General features: G+C 40.5%; 1 protein-coding gene across 10 annotated transcripts in view; it reads left to right on the top strand.

Annotated features, from left to right (window-relative positions):
* SEMA5B (semaphorin 5B) overlaps positions 1 to 21,178 on the top strand; it is a 333,647-nt gene that overhangs the window by 268,248 nt on the left and 44,221 nt on the right. For all 10 annotated transcript variants that reach the window (XM_033162647.1, XM_033162615.1, XM_033162631.1 and 7 more), the window contains one exon: positions 2,138 to 2,345. In XM_033162647.1, the coding sequence (XP_033018538.1) occupies positions 2,138 to 2,345 (208 nt within the window). The remainder of the gene's footprint in view (positions 1 to 2,137; positions 2,346 to 21,178) is intronic.

Below are 21,178 nucleotides of genomic sequence, written 5' to 3'. Positions count from 1 at the left end.
TGCAAATGGTAACTTCCTTCTGTGGTGGAAGCTAAATTAAACATTTAAATTAATTAGAATTTATGTCTGAGCTCCATTTAAAAAAAAAAAAAAATAATTCCATTATACAGTATATTCAGAATGAGTTGATTTTATGTTAAGATATATGGCCTCTCTAAGTGTTGGTATAATTTATCCCATGGCTATGGAGTCATCTGTCTACAGAAGTTATCATCTACCAGATAGAGTAATAATATATCTTTCTACCTTTTACCACCATTTACTTTGAATGTGATTAGCTTTGGTGTATTTCCAGTAACAAAACTGCATAGACAAAAACTTTATTTAACTATAGAACAAATTACCGGTAACAAAAAAAATACTAATTCTTGATCTACAGAGATAAATGGTAGAACTTTGGTGCATAAACTCCAAAGTGAAAATAGCCTCTTGGGCTACTGTTAGACAGATCATGAGTTGATCTAGTATCAGGAATATTCTTATTTTATCTAAGCCCCCCCCCCCTTTGTGGTACAAACTTGTCAAAGACAAATACTAACAAACCCTGGTTATTTAAATGGAAGAATTGCTGTTTTCTTGGAAATTAATGGGACCTTAAAATGCTTAACTTTGTTCCTTTATTAACTTAAAGTCTAGCCCATTCCCAAGTCAATGTTTGAGGGATGCAACAACACTTTAAACTAAAACCTATAGATAGAATACTTATTAAAACACTTATCAGATTTAAATTGCATCCCATGCACAATTATCCCATCTAATAAAAGTCATTCCAAATGATAATATCTTACAGCATTTCCAGAAAATATCCAAGTTCAGGGTTAAGCAAGTTTCCAGGCTGTGGAGCAACTACTGAGACTGCCTCTAACAATACAGCCTTGGTGCATGTGTAGTATAGTCAGGAACAGCTTTCCCCAACCTGGTGCCCTCCAGATGTTTTGGATTACAACTCACATAATCCCTGATCATTGGCCACGCTGGTCGGGACTGACATCTGAATAATTCAGTTTGGGGGAGTCTGGTCACTGGAGCACAGAGCATGGGGGAAGAGGTACACGCTCAATTTTGTAAGGCCCAAGATTTTTAGGACAGAACACATTCACTTGGAAATCCCACTGAGCTCAGTAAGGCTTATTTCCAAGTGAATGTGCATAGATAACAGTCATAATGTGATTTTAGCATGTGATTAGAAGGCATATTTGATATGCAGTCCTGAAGTCTGTTGAGTCATAGCTCCCTACTAAGGACCACAGAAATATCACAGCTACATGTCTACTGTTACTTAAACTTACTTGGGGGCATTCCACCAATCACAGGATGTAGCTGACTGCAAGGATGCAGTTGTGTTTAGTTTGTACTGATTTTCAGATGAAAGTTGTGCAGAATGTTCCTTGGAATCTGTGGCTGCAGATTGGTATTCTGCCTACAACAATGTTTTAAAGCTTTAATCTGTTAGCATATTTAAGATCACACAGCTTTGTGAATTAGCCTCTAGGACACATCTATGGAAACACATTCAACCCTATTTGAAAACAACCCTGGAAAATTGTAGGTGCAGCCAAGACGTACTAGGTACAGATCCTTATATCCTTTAAATAGTTACAATTTGCAGGGTACTCTGCTTTAATGTGTAAATGCACCTCTTCATCCCATGTCATCCTTAATAAAGACATATAATTTGTTTATTATTATTTGATTAAACTACTTATATGCCACCTTTCTACATAAAAGCTCAATGCAGCTTGCAACAAAGGTTAAAAACTATATATTAACAGTTTTTCAAACACCATTAAAACAGTGGTGAAAACCAGAACACAAGAGAAACTTGTTAGCAAATTCAGTAGTCATACCATAGCCTCATTCAGTAGTTATATACTTTAACCTCATGCACTCTTCATTCAGAATGAATGGGAACCTGAATGCACAAGCAGAGGGGCTTCAACCAAATAAATGGATTCACTTTTTTTGGTTATGTTTTTATAAGTGTATAAGAAGAAGAGAAATTGGAGAGGAGAAAAAAAATTGTGTCAGAGCAGCCGTGTAAATGGGATGTAGTTAATCTTCACTCTGTGTGCTGGATGATAAACTGAATCAACATCTTGGAGATTTACTTGCCTCTTGTTTCTTCTTGTTCTGCTAGAACATGGCACCATTTTGAAGGCACTTTCTACAACTAATAAGAGCCTAAGGAGTTGTTACTTAGAGGAAATGCAGATTCTTCCTGCCAGCCAAAAGGAGCCAATCCAGAGCCTCCAAATCCTTCACAGTGACAGATCCCTGTTTGTGGGTTTGAATAATGGAGTGCTAAAAATTCCTCTGGAGAGATGTTCAATGTACAGAACAGAAGGGTAAGAAAATTTATGGCTCTGATATATTCCATGCCAGCTTAAAAGAAAAGCATGAGGGAAATGTATTGCAGTCTGATTCATTTTAGAATACCTTTCTTCATCTTTCAGAGAGAGGGAGAAGATTCTGACAAGCAAACGTAGGCTATAGAAGCAAAGGGGATGATTTGAAGGCAACTGTTCTTGCTCATTAGCCCTCATTGGAAATTAATCCTGTTTACCAAGAAATCACCGTATTTTTGCTCCATAAGACGCACCCGACCATAAGACGCACCTAGTTTTTAGAGGGAAGGGGGAAAGCCCTGTTTTTTTTTTAGCTTCAGTTGTGCAGCTTCCTTTGCAAAGGAGAAAAGCTCATTTTTTGATCATCAGCTCAAAGTTGTGCAGTTTCTTTTGCAAAGGAGAAAAGCTCTGTTTTTTTAGCATCAGCTCAAAGTTGTGCAGCTTCTTTTGCAAAGGGGGAAAAGCCCCCCTTTTGAGGATCAGCTCAGAGTTGTTGAGCTTACTTTGCAAAGGAAAAAAAATCCTGTTTTTATGGGGTTCAACTCACAGTTCTGCAGCTTCTTTTGCAAAGGAAAGGGAGCTGTTTCTACAGTTTCCAGACAGCTAATCTAATCAGCCAGTCACATGTTGCTGGGGAAACAAACAGCCTCGTCTGCAGAATATTCAACAATGGAGGCCTGGGCAAGGGGGTGGGGCCGGAAAGGGAGCCAGCGACCCTTACCTCTCTCCCGATGGCTTGCTGATCAGCTGATCAGAGGCTTCCTTTCAATACCCCCTTCTCTCTTTGTTAAAAAAAAAAAAAAAGCACGATCTGCTTTTGGCCCTTGGACAATTCAGCTCCAGGGTCCATGCATTTGCTCCATAAGACACACACACACATTTCCCCTTACTTTTTAGTTGGAAAAAAGTGTGTCTTATGGAGTGTAAAATACAGTATGTCTGCAAGCATGGGGTTTGTTTAAGTAGTTCCAAACAATGGTTTTGTGTTGTGTGTGAACTGACCCATTGCTTTAGTGGAGTAAATGGGGCCTATTGGTTGAACCTTCACCCCGTACCCATAAAGTACTAACTGACCAGTGAAGTTCTGTGAAGATCTAGACACCTGCACTCAACTGCTGAAACCTGGGAGTAGAACTAGGTGTTGCTACCTCTGTTTAATATAACACATCTTAAAATGTAAGGAAAAAAGTTGAAGTGTGTGTGTGAACAATAGTGTATATTTAAAAAGGACAAACACTATGCGTGCCTGACAAATTGGACAAGAGAGGACAAACCTACCTACCACAGATAAGACTAGCACAAGCTAAACAGAGCTGGAGTTTTTGTACTTATGGCAAGCCTTGTTTGAGTGAATACTTTGAAGTGTTGCTCTATATCTCTTGTTTCTATCATTTAAAAGTTACTTTGCTTTGTGTGAGAGCAGTTCAGAGCTAGATGGTTGGAATATTCAGTGGCAGGTAGGTGGTTGCTGCTTGTATATAATGGAACTTGACATTGTTCCTGGCGCATTGCAGAATGTGTGCTTGTTTCCTGTCCTTGCACCACACAGAGTTTAACAAGTGATGTGATAGGCACAGTGGTCACATTCCCATGTTGCATATGCAGATCACATTTTTGTGTGTGGACATGTACAAGGTTTTGGGTGCAAACATTAAAAACATCAATTATGTTCATGTGAAATAGTTCTTAAATAGTTTGCTTTAATAACAGCTATGATATGGGACTCCATTTAGATCTTACAACTGCCCTCCACGGTCTTGCAAGCAGCAATCTGTCCTCCAGCTGTTCATATACGCTTTGTCAGTGCTGTCCCCCAAGGGCACATGCAAAGGGCAAATAAATATGGCATCACTGTCAGCCTACTCTGCCTGGCTGTCTCCCCTGACATGTGCCTCCCAGCGTCTCGTTGGTCCAGAGTTCTTCAGGTCAAAACAGCCATGCCAACTTAGGTGCCTAGGCTTTTTTTAAAAATTGCTTTTTGAAGCCAATCACTCATTTCAGAAGGAAGTGACACCTGGAAAAATGCCACATTTATATTGTCAGCAAGATGGACAGGGAGGGGGATAGGAATGATTTTTTTTTTGTTTGGTTGGTTTTGTTTCCAATTTTCGTTCCTGAGTGCAGGGCTGCCATATGGGAGTCACAAAGACAAAAGGTTTGTATGTCTTCGATGACCTTGCCTCAGAGCACTTGCAAAAAAGGTTGACAGGCTTTGAATTTTCACTAGGCTTCTTGAGATGAATGTTATGCCCAGCAAGTTAAAGTGGGTGTTGGGCACTAAGCATGAGCTGCTTTTACAATGTATCTGGGCAGTTAAACCTTATGTTTGTCAGCTGGCAAAGCTGATCTCCTTTTTGTTCCTCTTCATCTCTCCGATGTAGATAAGCATTTTGAATGTCACATACCCTAGTTCTCCCAACAGCATATTAAAAGCCCCCCCATTTCTTGGGGTTATTTTGTTAAAATATAAAAAAGAGGCAAAATTCTGATGCCAGGACGTAATTGAGCCCAGCTTCATATCCACTGGACATATAACAACCTTACTACATATTTCAAAACATTTAAAACTCTGTTTGGAACTGCTAAGATATATGCAAAAGTATTCAGCAATGGCCATCTTCGGTCTGGTACTAGAGTCTGCTCTTGCAGAAGTGCTTTTCCTTTGGTGAAGATTTTCACTTTCTCGTCTCTGAATTAATAGAAATCTTTGTCTAATATAGATTTCTTAAACTCCTTTATTTTCCCAGAGAGCCAATAGAAGACTTAGTGGTCTGATGTTCTGTAGCTTTGTGTGGCCACTCACTTAAACCTTTTCTTTCTCATCTCTCAGAAACCTAAGTGGATAAATTTTATGCCTACTTGATTTTTCAGGGGGGAAATGCCAATTAAGCTTGTTCTGATATTTTCTTTCCCAAATCTAAAATTCACATTTCCTTCTTGTTTCCTCCCCACGCCCTCAGTCTTCTTAAGTATCATTGTACCCTTTAAAGAAAAGCTGCATAATTACTTTAAATACAGCAAGATTCTTATTCTCAGAACTGGACAGTGTAGAGCGGAGTTCTAATCCAGTCAAATGAGAAATGGATGCCTGCTGCAGCCTGCCCACATTTGCCATACATACTGTAAAACCCCAGCCTTGTAGTCAGGAATGGGATTAAATAAATGCCTAAATAACTCTTTCCATACAATGGTTTAAGGAGAAAGAGAGGATAACTGCTGATTGAGTGAAAATCCTGTCTACTTCATTGAGCCAACACAATATATGGCATTTTAAATGTTTGATCCTAGTAATTTCCTTTGCCTTAGTTGTCTCCCCACTGCTTGCTGATACACCTGCATTATTCTTGGCCCCTGTGGAGCACTGATGTGTTGAGCCACAGGTCTTACCCATCAACTCTGATGGTGAACACTCATGGCTGGCCATGCCCAGTATGGCAGCATTCCTCAATCTGGTGCTCTCTTTTTCTCCCATCATAGGCCATTGTTAGAACAGGATGTTGGATTAGGCTGCAGGGGTCAGCAAGGTTTATCTTGCCTGGGCCGGATCAGTCCCGCGGAGAGCCCTCCATGAGCCGGATTGTGTGTGTGCATGATCGTGCGCACCCATGATTTTTGGCGTCTGCGCAGACGTGATTTTCGGCACCATGGAAGCGAGTCCCCGCACCGCACTGGTTTAGCGCAACGCACAAGTGGGCAGCTCGGTTCGGGGGCAGCTCATGGGGAGGTCAAACGACCTCTGTAGGGTGCTTCCAGCCCATGGGCTTTAGGTTGCTGACCCCTGGTTGGGTTGTTGTTGTTGTTGTTTGCTGATTAACAATGTCCTTGCATTCAGTTTGTTCAAATCGGTGTGATCAGGAAAGTAATACAACACTAGGGTTTCAAAATCCACAAGTTTATCATATGGTCTTCATAACAGGGATGTCGAAACCCAAGCAGAAAATGCCAGTTGTACAGAATCTTTAAGGAAACAAAAGAAGCGACTGTGCTATTTTGTAGATGGTTAAATAAATAAATAACTGCATTGTAAGTGTATTTTATTAATATCCTTGGTTCTGAAATACTGTATTTCCACCACCCCCACCACCACTTTATTTGGAATAAAGGCGACAAGTTCCCCAACTAACTTTGTATTGGTATCAGCACTGGGTTGTATCAAGAAAGATGTTTTAATTTCATCCATAGCTTTCTACCTGGCACTTCTCCTGGGCAGTGATTTATAGCCTCTTGTTGTTGAGTCTACGTTTAATACATGCCAATAAAGTAGCTGCAGTAGCTGTATCCCTCCTCCCTTTCCTTTCCTAACTTCTTTTTGTCATCTCTCTGAGGGAGAGAGAGAGTGTGTGTGTGTAAAAAACTGGCTTCTTGCAGAAACTCCATCTTCAGCACTATTTTTTTTTTTTAAGTTACTTGTTAAATAGGATGGGGCTTTGAGGGAGCTTTTATGCAGCAGGAGACTTTGTGCCCTCGAGGCAGCAACACCACAGCCCTGTTTGTTTTCTTTGGCTCTGTCCCACTTTGCCAGGGTAGCTGTGAGTTAGTGTGTTACACCCTCGAGGCTGATTGAAGGTCATGATCACTCAGGGTTTTGGAATCCTTGGTCTGGCTCCAAAGCGAGGAAGGGAAAAAGGCATATCAGACATAGGAGAAACATTGATCTTAACATTGATTAAACCTAGGTGTTCTGGCATTCTCAGCAGATGTTAGGCTCCGGGATACACTGGAAACTCTCAGAGGTATAGCAAAAACAAGAGCAGGGTGAGCAAACAGCAGTTCTGGCATGTTCTCCTTGCTTTGTTTTCTCCTACAGCCTCTGATGAATCTTCCAAAGGGTTTACTCCCAAAGTTTGTGCTTTGTCTTGTGCTTAAATACTGTGGTGTATGTATATGTTTTTGCTGATCTGTCTCAGCTAGATTTGTTTTCAGAGCATGATTTGGCCAAATGTGTGGCTCAGCTTGTCTTTAGGATATTTCCCACTGTGAAATAGCCTTCATGCTCTTCTGAAGTTACATTTTCAGAGAAAAATCTAAGTGCCCTTGGTATCCATAGCTCAGATTGTTAGCAAGCATGATCTTCTCATGTAGGATTGCCATTGCCTATCCTAGATACTGTGACCATCCTCCATTTTGTTGTGGTAGTTAAAATGTGGGATTTGCTCCCACAAGAGGCAGTGATGGCCACAAACATGGGCGGCTTTAAAAGAGGATTAGACAAATTCATGGATGATAAACCTACCAGTGGCTACTAGCCACAGTTACAGTGGTACCTTGGTTTACGAACTTAATCCCTTCCAGAAGTCTGTTCTTAAACCGAAACCGTTCTTAAACCGAGGCGTGCTTTCCCTAATGAGGCCTCCCACCGCTGGTGCCCTTCCACCATTCGGATTCCATTCATAGACCGAGGTAAAGTTCTCAAACCGGGACACTATTTCCAGTTTTGTGGAGTTCGTAAACCAAATCTTTTGTAAACAGGACTGTTCTTAAACCGAGGTACCACTGTACTATACTCTGCCTCCACTGTTGGAGGCAGTATGCTTTCCAAATATGAGAAACTGCAGGAGGGGAGGCTCCTGTTGCCCTCAGGTCCTGCTTGTAGGCTTCCCATGGGGGCATCTGGTCGGCCACTGTGAGAACAGGATGCTGGACTAGATGGGCCATTCACCTGATTCCACAGGCTGTTCTTATGTTACATTGATGTTGTTTTCACACAGAAACTATCGTTATCAGGATATAGGTGACAAAAAGAGAGAAAATGAGCCTCATGGCTGGCTCTGCTGTTAGGCAGGGTGAAGTTGCTGCCTCAGGCAGCAGATGCTAAGGGTATGTGCTAGTGGGTTTTTTTGGGGGGGGGGGTGTTGCAGTAGTCCTCCACCATTCCTCTCTAGCTTCTTCTAGCGATTCCCCTCTGTCAGAGGACAGAGCTATGTGTGCCACACAGCCTGTCTGCCTGGAAGTCCCTAAGCAATACTGCTGGCCTCGGGTGTGGGAGAAAAACACTTTCCCCATTGCCAGTGTTTGAAGTAAGATCAATTGCCAGTCTTACCTCAGTGCATGGAATGGGTGTGGGGGAGTGCCATCTTCTCTTTTGCCTCAGGCACCAAAATGTCTTGGGCCTGCCTTAATGATCTTGTACACTGCTTGAGACAGAACTAGTAAAAAGGAGTAATTTCATAGGTGCCTAGTTTCTGGTTTCTATATGTCTGTCACTTAAATGCTATTGAGTTTGGAGGCTGTTAGGTGGTGTCAGCGTGTTATTCTTTTAAAGCTTGCTGGTGTGATATAGATAGCTTTGAATAGCTTTGTCTACTGATCTCTTTATATCTACCTAACAGGCCTAACTCCAGCCATGATGGATTGAGGGTAAAATACAATGCCACAGTGAGCGGGGTGAAATTAGTTTCATCCTAGTACTGATTGACACTGAGTAAGCAATATTGTCAAAACTTAAGATGCCTGCAGATGCTGCAGAAGAATAACTAGCCTGACGTAGTCATAAATTCCAGTGGAAATCCTTCACAGTGTGCTCTTAGTATTTGTTTTACTTCCACTAACTTTCTGACCCTTGGTTAGCATATGTGGTCCACAATTTATCAACAGATTTGCAGATAATCAAAGTGGGTTCTGACATCGTGATGTAGAGAAGTTGTGGGGTGATGCAGCTTGCTATTTAGTTCAGTGGATTTTTCAGTCTGTGCAATTAAAAAAAAGTGTCCACCCAAGCCAGGAGTTTGTTAGGCTTCCCTGCTTCTCATGCTGTGTATACACTATAACTATAAAACACATTCTTGCTCTCAAAGAATTCTGGGCACTTTGTTTCCAGAAACCCTTGACAAACTACAGTGCCCAGAATTTTTGGGGGGGGGGGCGGCACGGATAAATGTGCTTCAAATGCACTTTTAAAATATAGTGTGTACACAACCTCTGTGTTGTACAAAATAGAACCTTTGTCTCCCTCCTAGTACACACATTCATCCAGGGTAGGGAATTGCAAAAGTTCTCCTCGAGACAGGAGAATTAAGAAATGGGAAGTATAATATGCTTCACCATAAATGTCTTGCTAATGTCATCTGCTAATTTCTTTTAGTAGAATATAAATCACTAAGAAAAGTTCCACACATCTTCACAAAACTGTGTTGATTTTCACCACTACCAGTTATTGTACCAGGATAATGCACAAAGTTTAAAATGAAATGAAATGCTCAAAGTCCTGTCTTTCTATAATCTTGGCTTCTTCTAGTCATGCTTTCTTACCATGACCACCCAGTTTTTAAATTTCCATTTGCTATAAAATAAATGGTTATGTTAATTTGTAGCTATTGCTGAACTAAAATTTTGCACAACAAGAATGACATTCTTAGCAATCCCAGGGATCATAATTTCAGCATTGCAGCAGATAAACCAGCATAACTGTGTGGTGTTTGGTCTCCGGTTTTTCAGACAGTATGCTTAATTATTCAAACCTAAAATGTTTAATTTTGGTGTATTATACTAAGCAACTTGTGAAGAGGCCCTATGCCTCTTTCCCCCATACATTAACTTTTTATTCATTACATTTTTGAACTGTTTACCCTGTTGTGCTGCATTCATGTTTGCTTACAAATGATTAAATGAAATGCCAATATATTACATAATGCAGCAATTTGTTATAAACTTGAAAATTCAATATTTCCAGAGGGGGTTGCAGCAAAACTGGCATCGGAGCCTTGTAACACCTTAAAGACTAACAAATGTCTTATACATAAGCATTTGTGTCCACTTAAAATCACACAGGAAACATTCCATATTAAAGTAACAAAGGCAATTAGTGAAAAATAGTTATCTATATAACAATATCCAATTTAATTTAAAGCCCGCAACGTTCCAAACAAAGACAGAGGCGAGAGTACATCTCTGGCAGTCATCCTCATATGGAGAAATTCCAAGAATAATTGATCTATTTATAATGTTCATATGCACACTTCTGATTCCAAAATAATTACATTTTGTAATCAAATATCTCCTATTTTACCAGATTAGATCTCAGTTCAAGATGAGCTTTATTAGGCCCAAGCCAAATGTAATCCAAGAGATGCATGAACAGTGTAGAATGGAAGCTGCTACCAAGGAGGTGCTGCTTAATTCCCTCCCTCCAGCCATTTTTCCCTTTTCAAAATCATTTGCCCAGACTCCTGCATCTGCTGGAAAAATATGTGTGTCATGTCTTATTCTTCACATAACATTGAAAAAGACCTTTTCTCTCACGCCTTATATCAACTGTTGCAAACCTAATGTCTGTGGGGAGTGTGGCGTCTGCGACAGCCTTCTTTGGTATTTCCAAGATGAAACCATAACCACCTAATTTTCTGCTTCTTTTTCTTTTTTAAAAAAGCATGTTTATAGTATTTTTAGATCTTGAGATATACGGCAAAACATAAAGATACCATACTCCACGTTTTGTGAGGAATTAGGCAGCTCCACCCTTTCAATATTTTAGTCTCCCCCCCAAATAACAACAACAACATGCAGATGCCAATGTGGGCATGAGACTGTGTGTGTGAGAGAGAAATCAATATTATGTTATCTCCCCAATCAGGAACAGCAGGACATTGCTGACTTCCTGTGGTGGGTCTGAGGTTGGCCAGGAGTGGTGGCAAAGCAATAATGACTGTACCCTCTCTAATGTTGCATTATGCCACATACCCCACAGCAGCCAGGGCCTAACATTAAACCAGTCCTTCTTTCTGTTGAGTCTTACAGGACATCACAGGTAAGCTAAAAACACATGCGTTTCCCCATCTGCCAAATTTCTGCCTGAATCCCATAAGGCTATCTAAGAGAAGGTAGAGCTATAGTATTTTCTTCTGTAAAGGACTCTTGCCCGCGGACTGTCTCACAAGAGTGGTGCATGCTCTAGTTATCTCTCACTTAGATTACTGCAGTGCGCTCTATGTGGGGTTACCTTTGAAGGTGACCTGGAAACTACTACTAATCCAGAATGCAGCAGCTAGACTGGTGACTGGGAGCGGCCGCCGAGACCACATAACACTGGTCTTGAAAGACCTACATTGGCTCCCAGTACGTTTCCGAGCACAATTCAAAGTGTTGGTGCTGACCTTTAAAGCCCTAAATGGCCTCGGTCCAGTATACCTGAAGAAGCGTCTCCACCCCCATCGTTCTGCCCGGACACTGAGGTCCAGTGCCGAGGGCCTTCTGGTGGTTCCCTTGCTGCGAGAGGCCAAGTTACAGGGAACCAGGCAGAGGGCCTTCTTGGTAGTGGCACCCGCCCTGTGGAACACCCTCCCACCAGATGTCAAGGAGAAAAACAACTACCAGGCTTTTAGAAGACATATGAAAGCAGCCCTTTTTAGGGAAGCTTTTAATGTTTAATAGATTATTGTATTTTAACATTCTGTTGGAAGCCGCCCAGAGTGGCGGGGGAAACCCAGCCAGATGGGCGGGGTATAAATAAATAAATTAATGTTGTTGTTGTTGTAAAGTATGAATGTGAAAATAATATGTGTTTGCAAACACAATGTGTATACTCATTAGTGAACTGCATCCTGTTTGTGATGGATGGTTTGTGGCCACAGTTCAGGAGCATATCGCTGCTTGCTCAAATACTGTTAAAGAAAAACCAGGTGCAAGAATTGCAGGAGGAAGTATTTTACATATCATTCTTCTCTCAAAATGGAAGAAGGAGAGGCTACTAACACAGAATCTGGAAACTTCTCATCCATGGCTTTTTCTGAAAGCATAGCTTAACACTTACAATTGCAATCCATTGTTCAGGTAGAACCATCCCTAAAAGTCATTTTGTTCTTCTCAGCCAGAGTTGTATAGATACGTTTCCCATTAGTCTCATTCCTATTACAACAAACAATTGATTCCTTTGGTCCTTTAGCTGCACTAGTAACACATGATTGCTGTGGCTTCAGGATGGTATCTGTAATTTACTCTAACATGTTCTATATTTCAAAACAAACATTATAACAACTTGCAAGAAAAAATATTTGAAATAGGTACTCTCTTTTGAAGGTACCTGTCCCAGGGGCAGTACTTTAGGGAAATGGCAGCTGCCCCAAGCAGCTGATTTGAGCTGCAACCTTATATGATGGCAGCAAGGACTCTATCCCATCCACAATTCTCACGCCATTTAGTCCAAGCTCCAAGCTCCTGTATTTATGGCAAATGTGTAGTGAAAGATGTTCCTCCTTAGTTTTAGTGAGCTGCTCCATTTTACAAGGAGGTGAGATATACATACTTTTTGGAGGTGAGGGCATCTCTTTTTATCCATTTTGTATGGGTTGTATCAATTTTTAAATAAAAGGTAAAGGTGTTTTTTTAGTGAATCCCAAGAGGTACATATTATAATTAATTAGTTTTTGAAAAAAGATTTATACCTTGGCTTCTGACCAAATGCCCTCCAGGGCTGTTTACAAGAGATGATAATGCAAATTATATTTTGGTTGTGAGCAGTGCTTTAATAAATAGGAAAAGGTGCTGGTCGTCATGAAATAATTACAGTAAGTGCCACACTTTTAACAATTTGGGAAAGGTGTCAGTACTGAGTACCCCTGAGTACCCCCAGGAAAAAGCACTGGTTGTGACTGTTGAGTCACAAAAATGCTCCTTCACCTTTAGACTGAGAAATCCTGACAAGGGGCCTGGAGCAGAGAGAGTGGGAGAGCATTGGAACCAGCAAGCAGAGGGACAGAGAACTTGGAATAGGTGGTCAGAGTTGAGGCCTTCAGAACCCTGGACAGGTCCCAGGAAACAGACGACTTGATCTGGCTGTCCTGCTCTGTATGTATGATCTAGTTGAGATTCCTACATTGCATGGGGTTGTACTTGATGATCCCTCAGGATCCCTTCCAACTGTACAACTCTCTGGTTCTATCTATGCCAATTAGCAATTGTTTCAAATTAGAAACAATTGCCACTGCCACCATCTTGTATATCATTAGAAGGTAGGGTGTAAATAAAAATGAATCCATTGATTTCCACCAGACACCAGATCCAACAATCTGAACTGCCCTGAGAGAATCTAATAATTTCACTTCCATTTCTCCTTCCAGGGCCATAGTCAATCGGCATCAGACAGTTGTGATGTTGGTGACTCCACATTTAAACAGGGATACCTCCTTTTCTTGGATAGTTGAAGTTGGGGAGGCCTTGGTTCTTTCCCAAGCCCTTTAGTTAATACCCCTAATCGCTGCTCCTCTCCCTGGGATGATTCCTTCTGTGGGATGTTATATTAAGGTGTAAGCCTGTCATGGTTAAGAATGGGATTGTGCTTCAACACCCAGATTGACTTATTCCCTACTCTGGAAAAATGCTCTATCTCTTTCATTACTGTTTTTATGGCCTCTTGAGTTTCCACTTGGATGACTGCCCTTGTTGCTGGTTGTCAGAGGCCCACTGTATTTCTGTTTTTATTAGAGGTTGCTTTTTCTTGGCAAGGCAACAGGAGTTCAGGTTGTTGCATTTTTAAAAAAAACAATGTTTATGAAGTGGTGCTTATTCATATATTTTTAATAACTCCTTACTGATGCAGACGTAAATCTAGATTTAATCAGAATTTCCTCGGGGTAGCATTCATCTTCATCTTCGAGCAAAAGTAGTATTTATTTTATTTTGTTCCTTTTAAAAAGTAAATTACTCTATAAAGAACTCATTGTCACTAGGAATGATGGAAAGGTGTGTCAGGGAATAAGAAATGGAATAATTTGCTGTGTATATTGTTTGAGGCCATAATCTGAGAAGCTGCCATCAATTACAAAGATACAGAACATGCTAGGGAACGAGGGATTAACCAGTTAAAGGCAAGTTGGAATCATTGGTGTGAATGGAGAAATGAAGGAAAGCCATGAGTCTTATTTCACTGTTGCTGTCAGCTTTCCAATGGCCTGGAAAGTTGTGTTTAGTTTCAGAGGTTTTATGTAAGGGTTTAATTTATGCATTCAAAATGTATTGTGTGCCCACCAGCATGAGGGAGGCAACTTAGCAATAAATGCATTCATACATGAGTACGCATGTGAGCACAACCATTGGCAAGGGCAATATAAATTGTGAGTTTTATGTCCTGAAATCATAAATGTGTTGCAGAGGTTAATGTACTAAAAAGAAAAAGAAAAGAAGATCAAATTAATAGTGCACAATTAACAGTGATGATTGACATTCATATATAAATTGGGACCTCTATTGATTTGCAAAGTTTTTCATTGTTATTATTTTTAGGGCGCAATACCTTTCTGCATCAGTTCTCCACTCTTACGCTTTTTTTTACCTGCTACTGTTTAAAATTTATGTTGATTTTTATTGCGTTTTGAAGAGTTGATTGTCATTGTATTTTAATGTTTAATGTGTAAGCTTTCAAGAGAACACTGCTATTGGGCAGCATATAAAAACTATAAATAAAGAATTAATCTCTTCCAGTCAGCAACACATAACCATACTTTCCCCTGTACCTTGTGTGCATCCTGATTCTTTTAAAAATGTCTAAGCAGATTTGGAATTTTCGTAAGCATTCTATAACTTCTTAGTAGCTGAGTCAATCACTATTGAAGGCTTGTTTAAATTAATGGAGCTTTTATAGCAAAATAGCTACAGAGGTTTCAAGGATTATCACTGTTTTCTTGTTTTTCTTTTCTCAAGATTGCAATTAACTCACTCATCTGTTGTTAGTAAGTTGGCCTTGCAGCTGTATGTGTTTGTTTGTTTCTGTACAGGATGAGTGCGTTACCAAAATGCACCTCTAATTCTTACATTATGTGAAATGCAAACAGCCATTTCTCATTTACTTCAGCCATATGATCTATGATTGTATAGACTTTTACAAGACTGTGGATTTTCAAAATTTTAAAAGCAAAACTTGTTTAAAAAGTATTTGGAATAATGCCAACTATGCATTGCCATTGGTAGACATGCAAGTCCCTTGCTTTCTTATCACAGAGAAGCCTGAGGGCATCTGACCTCAGGGAAGACAGACTACACCAGCTGATGGGATGTGCTTAAGACTCAGAACGGTTGTCATTAGGTTGGTTGCTTGTGCATCACCCAAAAAGAGCAAAGGCATCACCAAGAAAAGGGCACAAATTTGTAAAATCAGTATGCATAGGTGCCAGTTTAGAAGGAATTACTATACAGGTAGTTTAAATAAAAATGCAATGTAGTTTATGAACGTTATGGATATAACATTCCACCTAGAAAGCACTCCAGGAGCCTTTTAAATGAAAATAAAATTCACCATAATGGGAAATGCTGTGGCTGCTTAGTCTACCTGCTGTAGATGGGCAACTTCAAGGGCCCTGAGTCTTCCTTCTTAGGAGTCTTTTATCTTTAAACTCCACTTGGACCAGGCAGCCCTTCAAATAGAGAACTGTCCTTACTCTGCTCCGTACTCGGGTCCTTACGGTTTAATATGGGAGGTGGTGAGTTATTACATTACTAGTTCTATTGTTTAAATAGAATCAGTTGCCGTTAAGCGGAAGTGAATATTGGTACTAGACGGCAGCCGTGAATGTGTTGTGTTGTTTAGCAGGAAAATGAATTTGTTTCCACTTGACTGGTGTCTGGATAAAGTAGCTCAGTTCTGCTTCACTTGTCTTTTCAGTGGGGATGATAATGGATTTTTACAGATCACCAGTTTGTCTCTACAGTTTATGTTATGTTTTGGGGTTGTTTCTTTCTTTTTGCTTAGAAAATTGAAATTGTAGGATTTGGCTTTTATTTTTATTTATTTATTTTCGTAACCCTTGAGCATTCTTGAATTCCTATTCTGCTCTTTTAGCGCCATCTGCTTTGGGGCATGACAGATGCTCTGTATCCTGCATGTTGGTTATTGAGGCTGTCAGTAATTAGGATTTGGTTGGCTGGAAACTAATATGATTATTTGTTTAGCTCAACCCCCTTTTCAGGTTGATGTTAATGGGACAATAAACTAATCTTGTCGAGTAGTTCCAAGACTGCCAAGCACAATCTCACACTCGCAGCTAGTGGGCAAGGATCTAATAATTCTTCTCCATTGCTTGTAAAAATTGCTTTGGCAGTTGCCAAGCTTCTTTGTGAATGAATTCTACAAACCTAGATTCTACTCACAGCTTTTCTTCTTTCATAAGGTGGACTGATATAAACACTGCTATAGCATGCTGAACCCATAGCCCAGTTATGCATCAATAAAAGCTAAATTCTGTGCCCACTAAACTAATGCAAATTACTGACATTTGCAAAATCCAATGGCTTTGATTTTAAAAGGCTTTGGAATTGGTGGTGGGGAGCAGGACTTAGAAGGAGGAAGGAGACTGCAAGGAAGAAACGGCATGGAGAGTTTGACAGTGTGAGCAATGAAACATGGAAGAAGGTAGATGTGGAAGAGCACTAACATGTCACCCACTAGCAACTAAGGGCCATTATATCAATCACACTTTTAAAAAGCTGCCCTTAATGCTTCCACTGGTACTTTAATGGAAAATCAACTGTGGAGCTTTGATCCTTTGCCAGTTTCCCACCAGTGTCCTCTGCTACCAGCTGTTGTGGGTCCCTAGAGGGAGGAAGGGTGTGTTGGTAGGAAACTAATTTGGATCCATGGTGTGGATCAGGCCCCAATCAGGCTGCTTTTCCTTCAAAATTCAATAGACAGTGTTAAGCATACTTTATTTATATTTAAAGCAGTTACTAACACATGCTTCTGCTCTTAAACTTTTGCCCAGATGCTCTGATGTCCAAACTTTCACCTAAAACTGACCACCTGTTTTCCTCTGTGATGCCGAAGTTTTGAAATAATTTCCTTTTCATAGTACTTGAGTTTCTCAGGATGCCCAAATACTCTTGTCAAATACCGGTTTCCATGCTTAGGGCTGCTCCATGTGGGAACTTTCCATGATCCTAACTCACCTCTGTAGGACATGGCCAAGATTATGAGAACCGTGCCATGGAAAAGCACATTTCCTCCCCACAGAGCATCATTGTTCTAGGTTTCATGAACTGATTCTTCCGACTTCACAGTTTTTATTGTTTCTGCAGTAGCCACAAAGAAACTGTGTGGACCAGGATGGAAGAGCATAGGCCAGTGTATCCTGTATGCCAGGGCTGGGAACTCTGAAGCAATTTTCATTTTCCAAAATGAGAGCCATCTGGATATACCCTTGGAAATTGCACAGCATAGCCCTGTGCTTAAGAAGTCTTTTGCTACATTAATTTCACTAAGGTTGTCACTTTTGTTCTGTGTGCTTATTCCTACACTTATCTCAAACTGTACCTTCTGCTTTCATCTGCACTCGTGACTTCACAAATTAAAACAATGAGTGAGAATAGAGTCATAGCAGCAGATGGCAGGGAAACTCCTAAGGAGCCTAGATCCTATTTTCATGCAAATGTCTTCCGTGGCTAAGAATAAGGAGTGAGAGGCAAAATAACTCTTGAATTAGAGAGATGAATTGAATTGTTTATAAATGGAGTGTTTGGGGTGTATTCTATTAGGCATCAGATAAGGCATTTATTGCAAAGCAATGAACTTAAAAGTGAGAGCCTATTGACGATAATGCCCTGTCAGAATAAATCCCATCTGTTAAAATGTGTTCAGGGTGACGTTTTCTAGGATTCCCAATGAATATACCACAGCTAATAGTTTCTGGAATAACCCTAGCATCGTTGCCCTAAACACAACCAAATGTATTGTGAATTATCCTACCTAGGCTGACTATCCTTTAATTCATACACAAAACTATGGGATATACTCACACAGTGAATGTTGCAGTCACATGTCTCTTTGGATTCTGCTGTTTTAAGTCCTTTCTGAATTGTTATCATTTTCCCAATTGGTCTTGGTCTTCTCCATTGGGCTTATCGATGCCAAATTGCCTTCTCCATGTTGGGTTCTCCACAGAATTACCTTTTTCAAATTGATCTTGGAAGGGAACTGTTTTTAGTGTCACACATCAAATAAAAGTTATTTCTGTAGAATTATTCTCTGCCAGGATCCAGGTTTGAATTGTCTCTAAATTGATCACTTCTCCTACCTGAGCAGTTATCTTTCCACAAGGGCTGACATTGATGCTGAAATCCAGCATCGCCTGAGCTCTGCGAGTGCAGCTTTCTTCTGACTGAAGTGCAGAGTGTTTGAGGACCAGGACATTCACAGGGAAACCAAAATGCTTGTTTACAAAACTATTGGACTACCAACCTTACTGTATGCTTGTGAAACATGGACCACTTATAAACGCCATCTCCAACTCCTCGAAATATTCCATCAATAGTGTTTCCGGGGGGGGGGGGATTACATACCACATGGGAAGACAGGCAAACTAATGCCAGTGTACTGGAAGAAGCAAAGATCACCAGTGTCAAAGCAATGATTCTTCAACATCAAATTTGTTGGACTGGTTATGTTGTTTGGATGCCTGATTATCGTCTTCCAAAGCAACTACTCTATTTCAACTTAAAAATTCAAAGTGTAATGCTGCTTGTCAACAAAATATGTTTAAAGACCCTCACAAGGCAAATCTTAAAAAATTGTAGTATAAACACCGACAATTGGGAAACACTGGCCTGCGAGCACTCCAGTTGGAGAACAGCCTTTGCCAAAGGTGTTGTGGTCATCAAAGAAGAAGAATGTTGCTCTCTACATGAATAGGAACATCTTCCATTTGCAGAAGCCCAAAGTTTGTGGCAAAGTTCAGATTGCTTACATCAAAAATTCATCTTCACACCCTTCACAGTTGGAAAAGCTCAGAGTGTCAGTTTGCTCATCTGCTAGACCAATCTTGCTTCTTAGTCCTCTGTAAGGAAATGTCTCTGTCTCTCTCTCTCTCTCTCTCTCTCTCTCTCTCTCTCTCTCTCTCACACACACACACACACACACACACACACACAAAGTTCCATCTGTTCTTTTGTGCAGGTCTTTGACACTAGAAGAACATTGGTTGAAGTCTCCAAAGACAACATTTTTAGGGCTCCTGGATGCTCTTGGGTAGGACAATAAATGACCTTGCCCAACCAAACTCAGAAAAGCTCCCCCATCCAGCAGAGCCCCTTTACTTATTCTCAGTAGGCACTACCCCACAGTCCATGTGACTGGAAAATCCCCCTTTCACTCTGCCCTTGACTTGCCTATAGTCACATAGGCTTGGATGAAACTCTGACCAAAATTTAGCTTAGGGTGTTTTAATTCCATAGGAAGTACAGATAATGGGGGGATCCTTGAGAAGGGAACCTTCAATTGAACAGTTGCCTTTATTACTTTGAATATTTGCTGACTTGCATGCAGGTGCCACAGTGATCACCTCCACCAAAGGAGAGTTTCATAGAATGTGTAATGAATGTTGAAAATGCCTCCAGTGGGTCGTCTGGTTGAAAACATGCCTTAGGACTGTACTAATACCTGAAAATCCCCAACAGATCCGAGTCTCCTCCCATAAGTTCTCAGGGCAACATTCCAGCAGTGAACTTCTCTTGAAGTTAAAAATATTTTATTTCATGTGACCCTGAGACCTGAACAGTTTTTTAATGGTGTTCAGCTGCTACACCCTTAGAAAAACTTCCATGGAAAGTGATCCCAAACACCTTTAGATCTTGGCTTTTGCCCTGTTACTCCAGTGTTTCTGCAACTGAGAAGTATGTCTTCAAAACGGAACTTATATTACGTCTACCGTGTGCTTAAATCTGTTCTGAAGTTTGCAGTAGATTCTTATGGCAACAGTGCTGGTTAATGCTGCATTTTATAAGCAATTTCTGGCCTCAGGTATTAACATCTAGCAGGGCTATGCATACAGAAATCATAAATGAGAGGAAGGTGGATTGAAATAGATCAGAGACAGAGGGACAAATGGCAATTAAAATATTCTTTTTAGTGCCAAGATACACAAGCAGCACAGTCATGTAGTTCATCTTTTGGCAGAGTGTACCAGTTTCTTACTCCAAGAGGGGGATTGCACAGTTGAATATTTCTCCTTGACAAAATTGCTTAAATGTAGAAAACTAAGGGTCAAACTAGATGTGACACTAATTGCGTGAATATGATTAATTTGAAGCTTCGTTTACAAATGAAATAGCCCTGGGCAGGGGGTGCTAAACAGCAGCAGGACCCTGAGGGGTGAAGAGGGGTGAATTTAACCCTTTCCCCTCCTAATGAAAATTGTGCTCCTATAATTGCCATTTGTATCTGGAGGGAAGCTTCCTCTCTGCAAATAGCTGCTTCAGCTGTGCAATATTCAAGACCATGGGATCATGATGGGAGGTGGTGGAGAGTGTTAAACTCTTCCCTGTGTTCCTGATGCAGCTACTAGTAACATTTCCTAAAAACAACAACAAAACTCTCCCCATTTTTAAAAATGCCATTAATGACCATTGGTCCATTTAGCTTGGCGCTGTTTACACTGATTGGCAGGGGCTTTCTAGGGTTCCTGGCAGGAGTTTCTCCACCCTACGTGGAGATGCCTTCTCTTTGGAATGCATGCAGGAAAATAACCACCTGCCTAGTTTCTTGCCCTGCAATCATGCCCTGCAAATCCCTCAAAGTTGTAAACTAATGACAGAGGCCTTGGACTGACCTACTATAATTCATTACGCATAGGCAAAATAGAAACAATTTTTAAAAATCCATGCAGCTTGTGTTTTGTTGTAAAATAAACAAATACCTTAGATTACATTAGTGTAATGAATAATTATAATCACCCCATATTGCCTTCATTCCTGAAAAATTTTGTTTAAGGAGTACGGAACCTGATCAGCATCAAGGGCCATTTTGGAAAGAAATGGATCATTGAGCTGGAAGGCTGAAACCTAAACTGAATCTTTTATGCGTCCAAAATTAAGATGATTAGCACACAGCTTGCACGAATGTGGTTGTTGCCAGGTTATTG

The sequence above is a fragment of the Lacerta agilis genome, chromosome 1 (genome assembly GCF_009819535.1).
Source record: "Lacerta agilis isolate rLacAgi1 chromosome 1, rLacAgi1.pri, whole genome shotgun sequence".
NCBI lineage: Eukaryota > Metazoa > Chordata > Lepidosauria > Squamata > Lacertidae > Lacerta > Lacerta agilis.
This window is presented reverse-complemented; position numbering and strand designations above follow the sequence as displayed.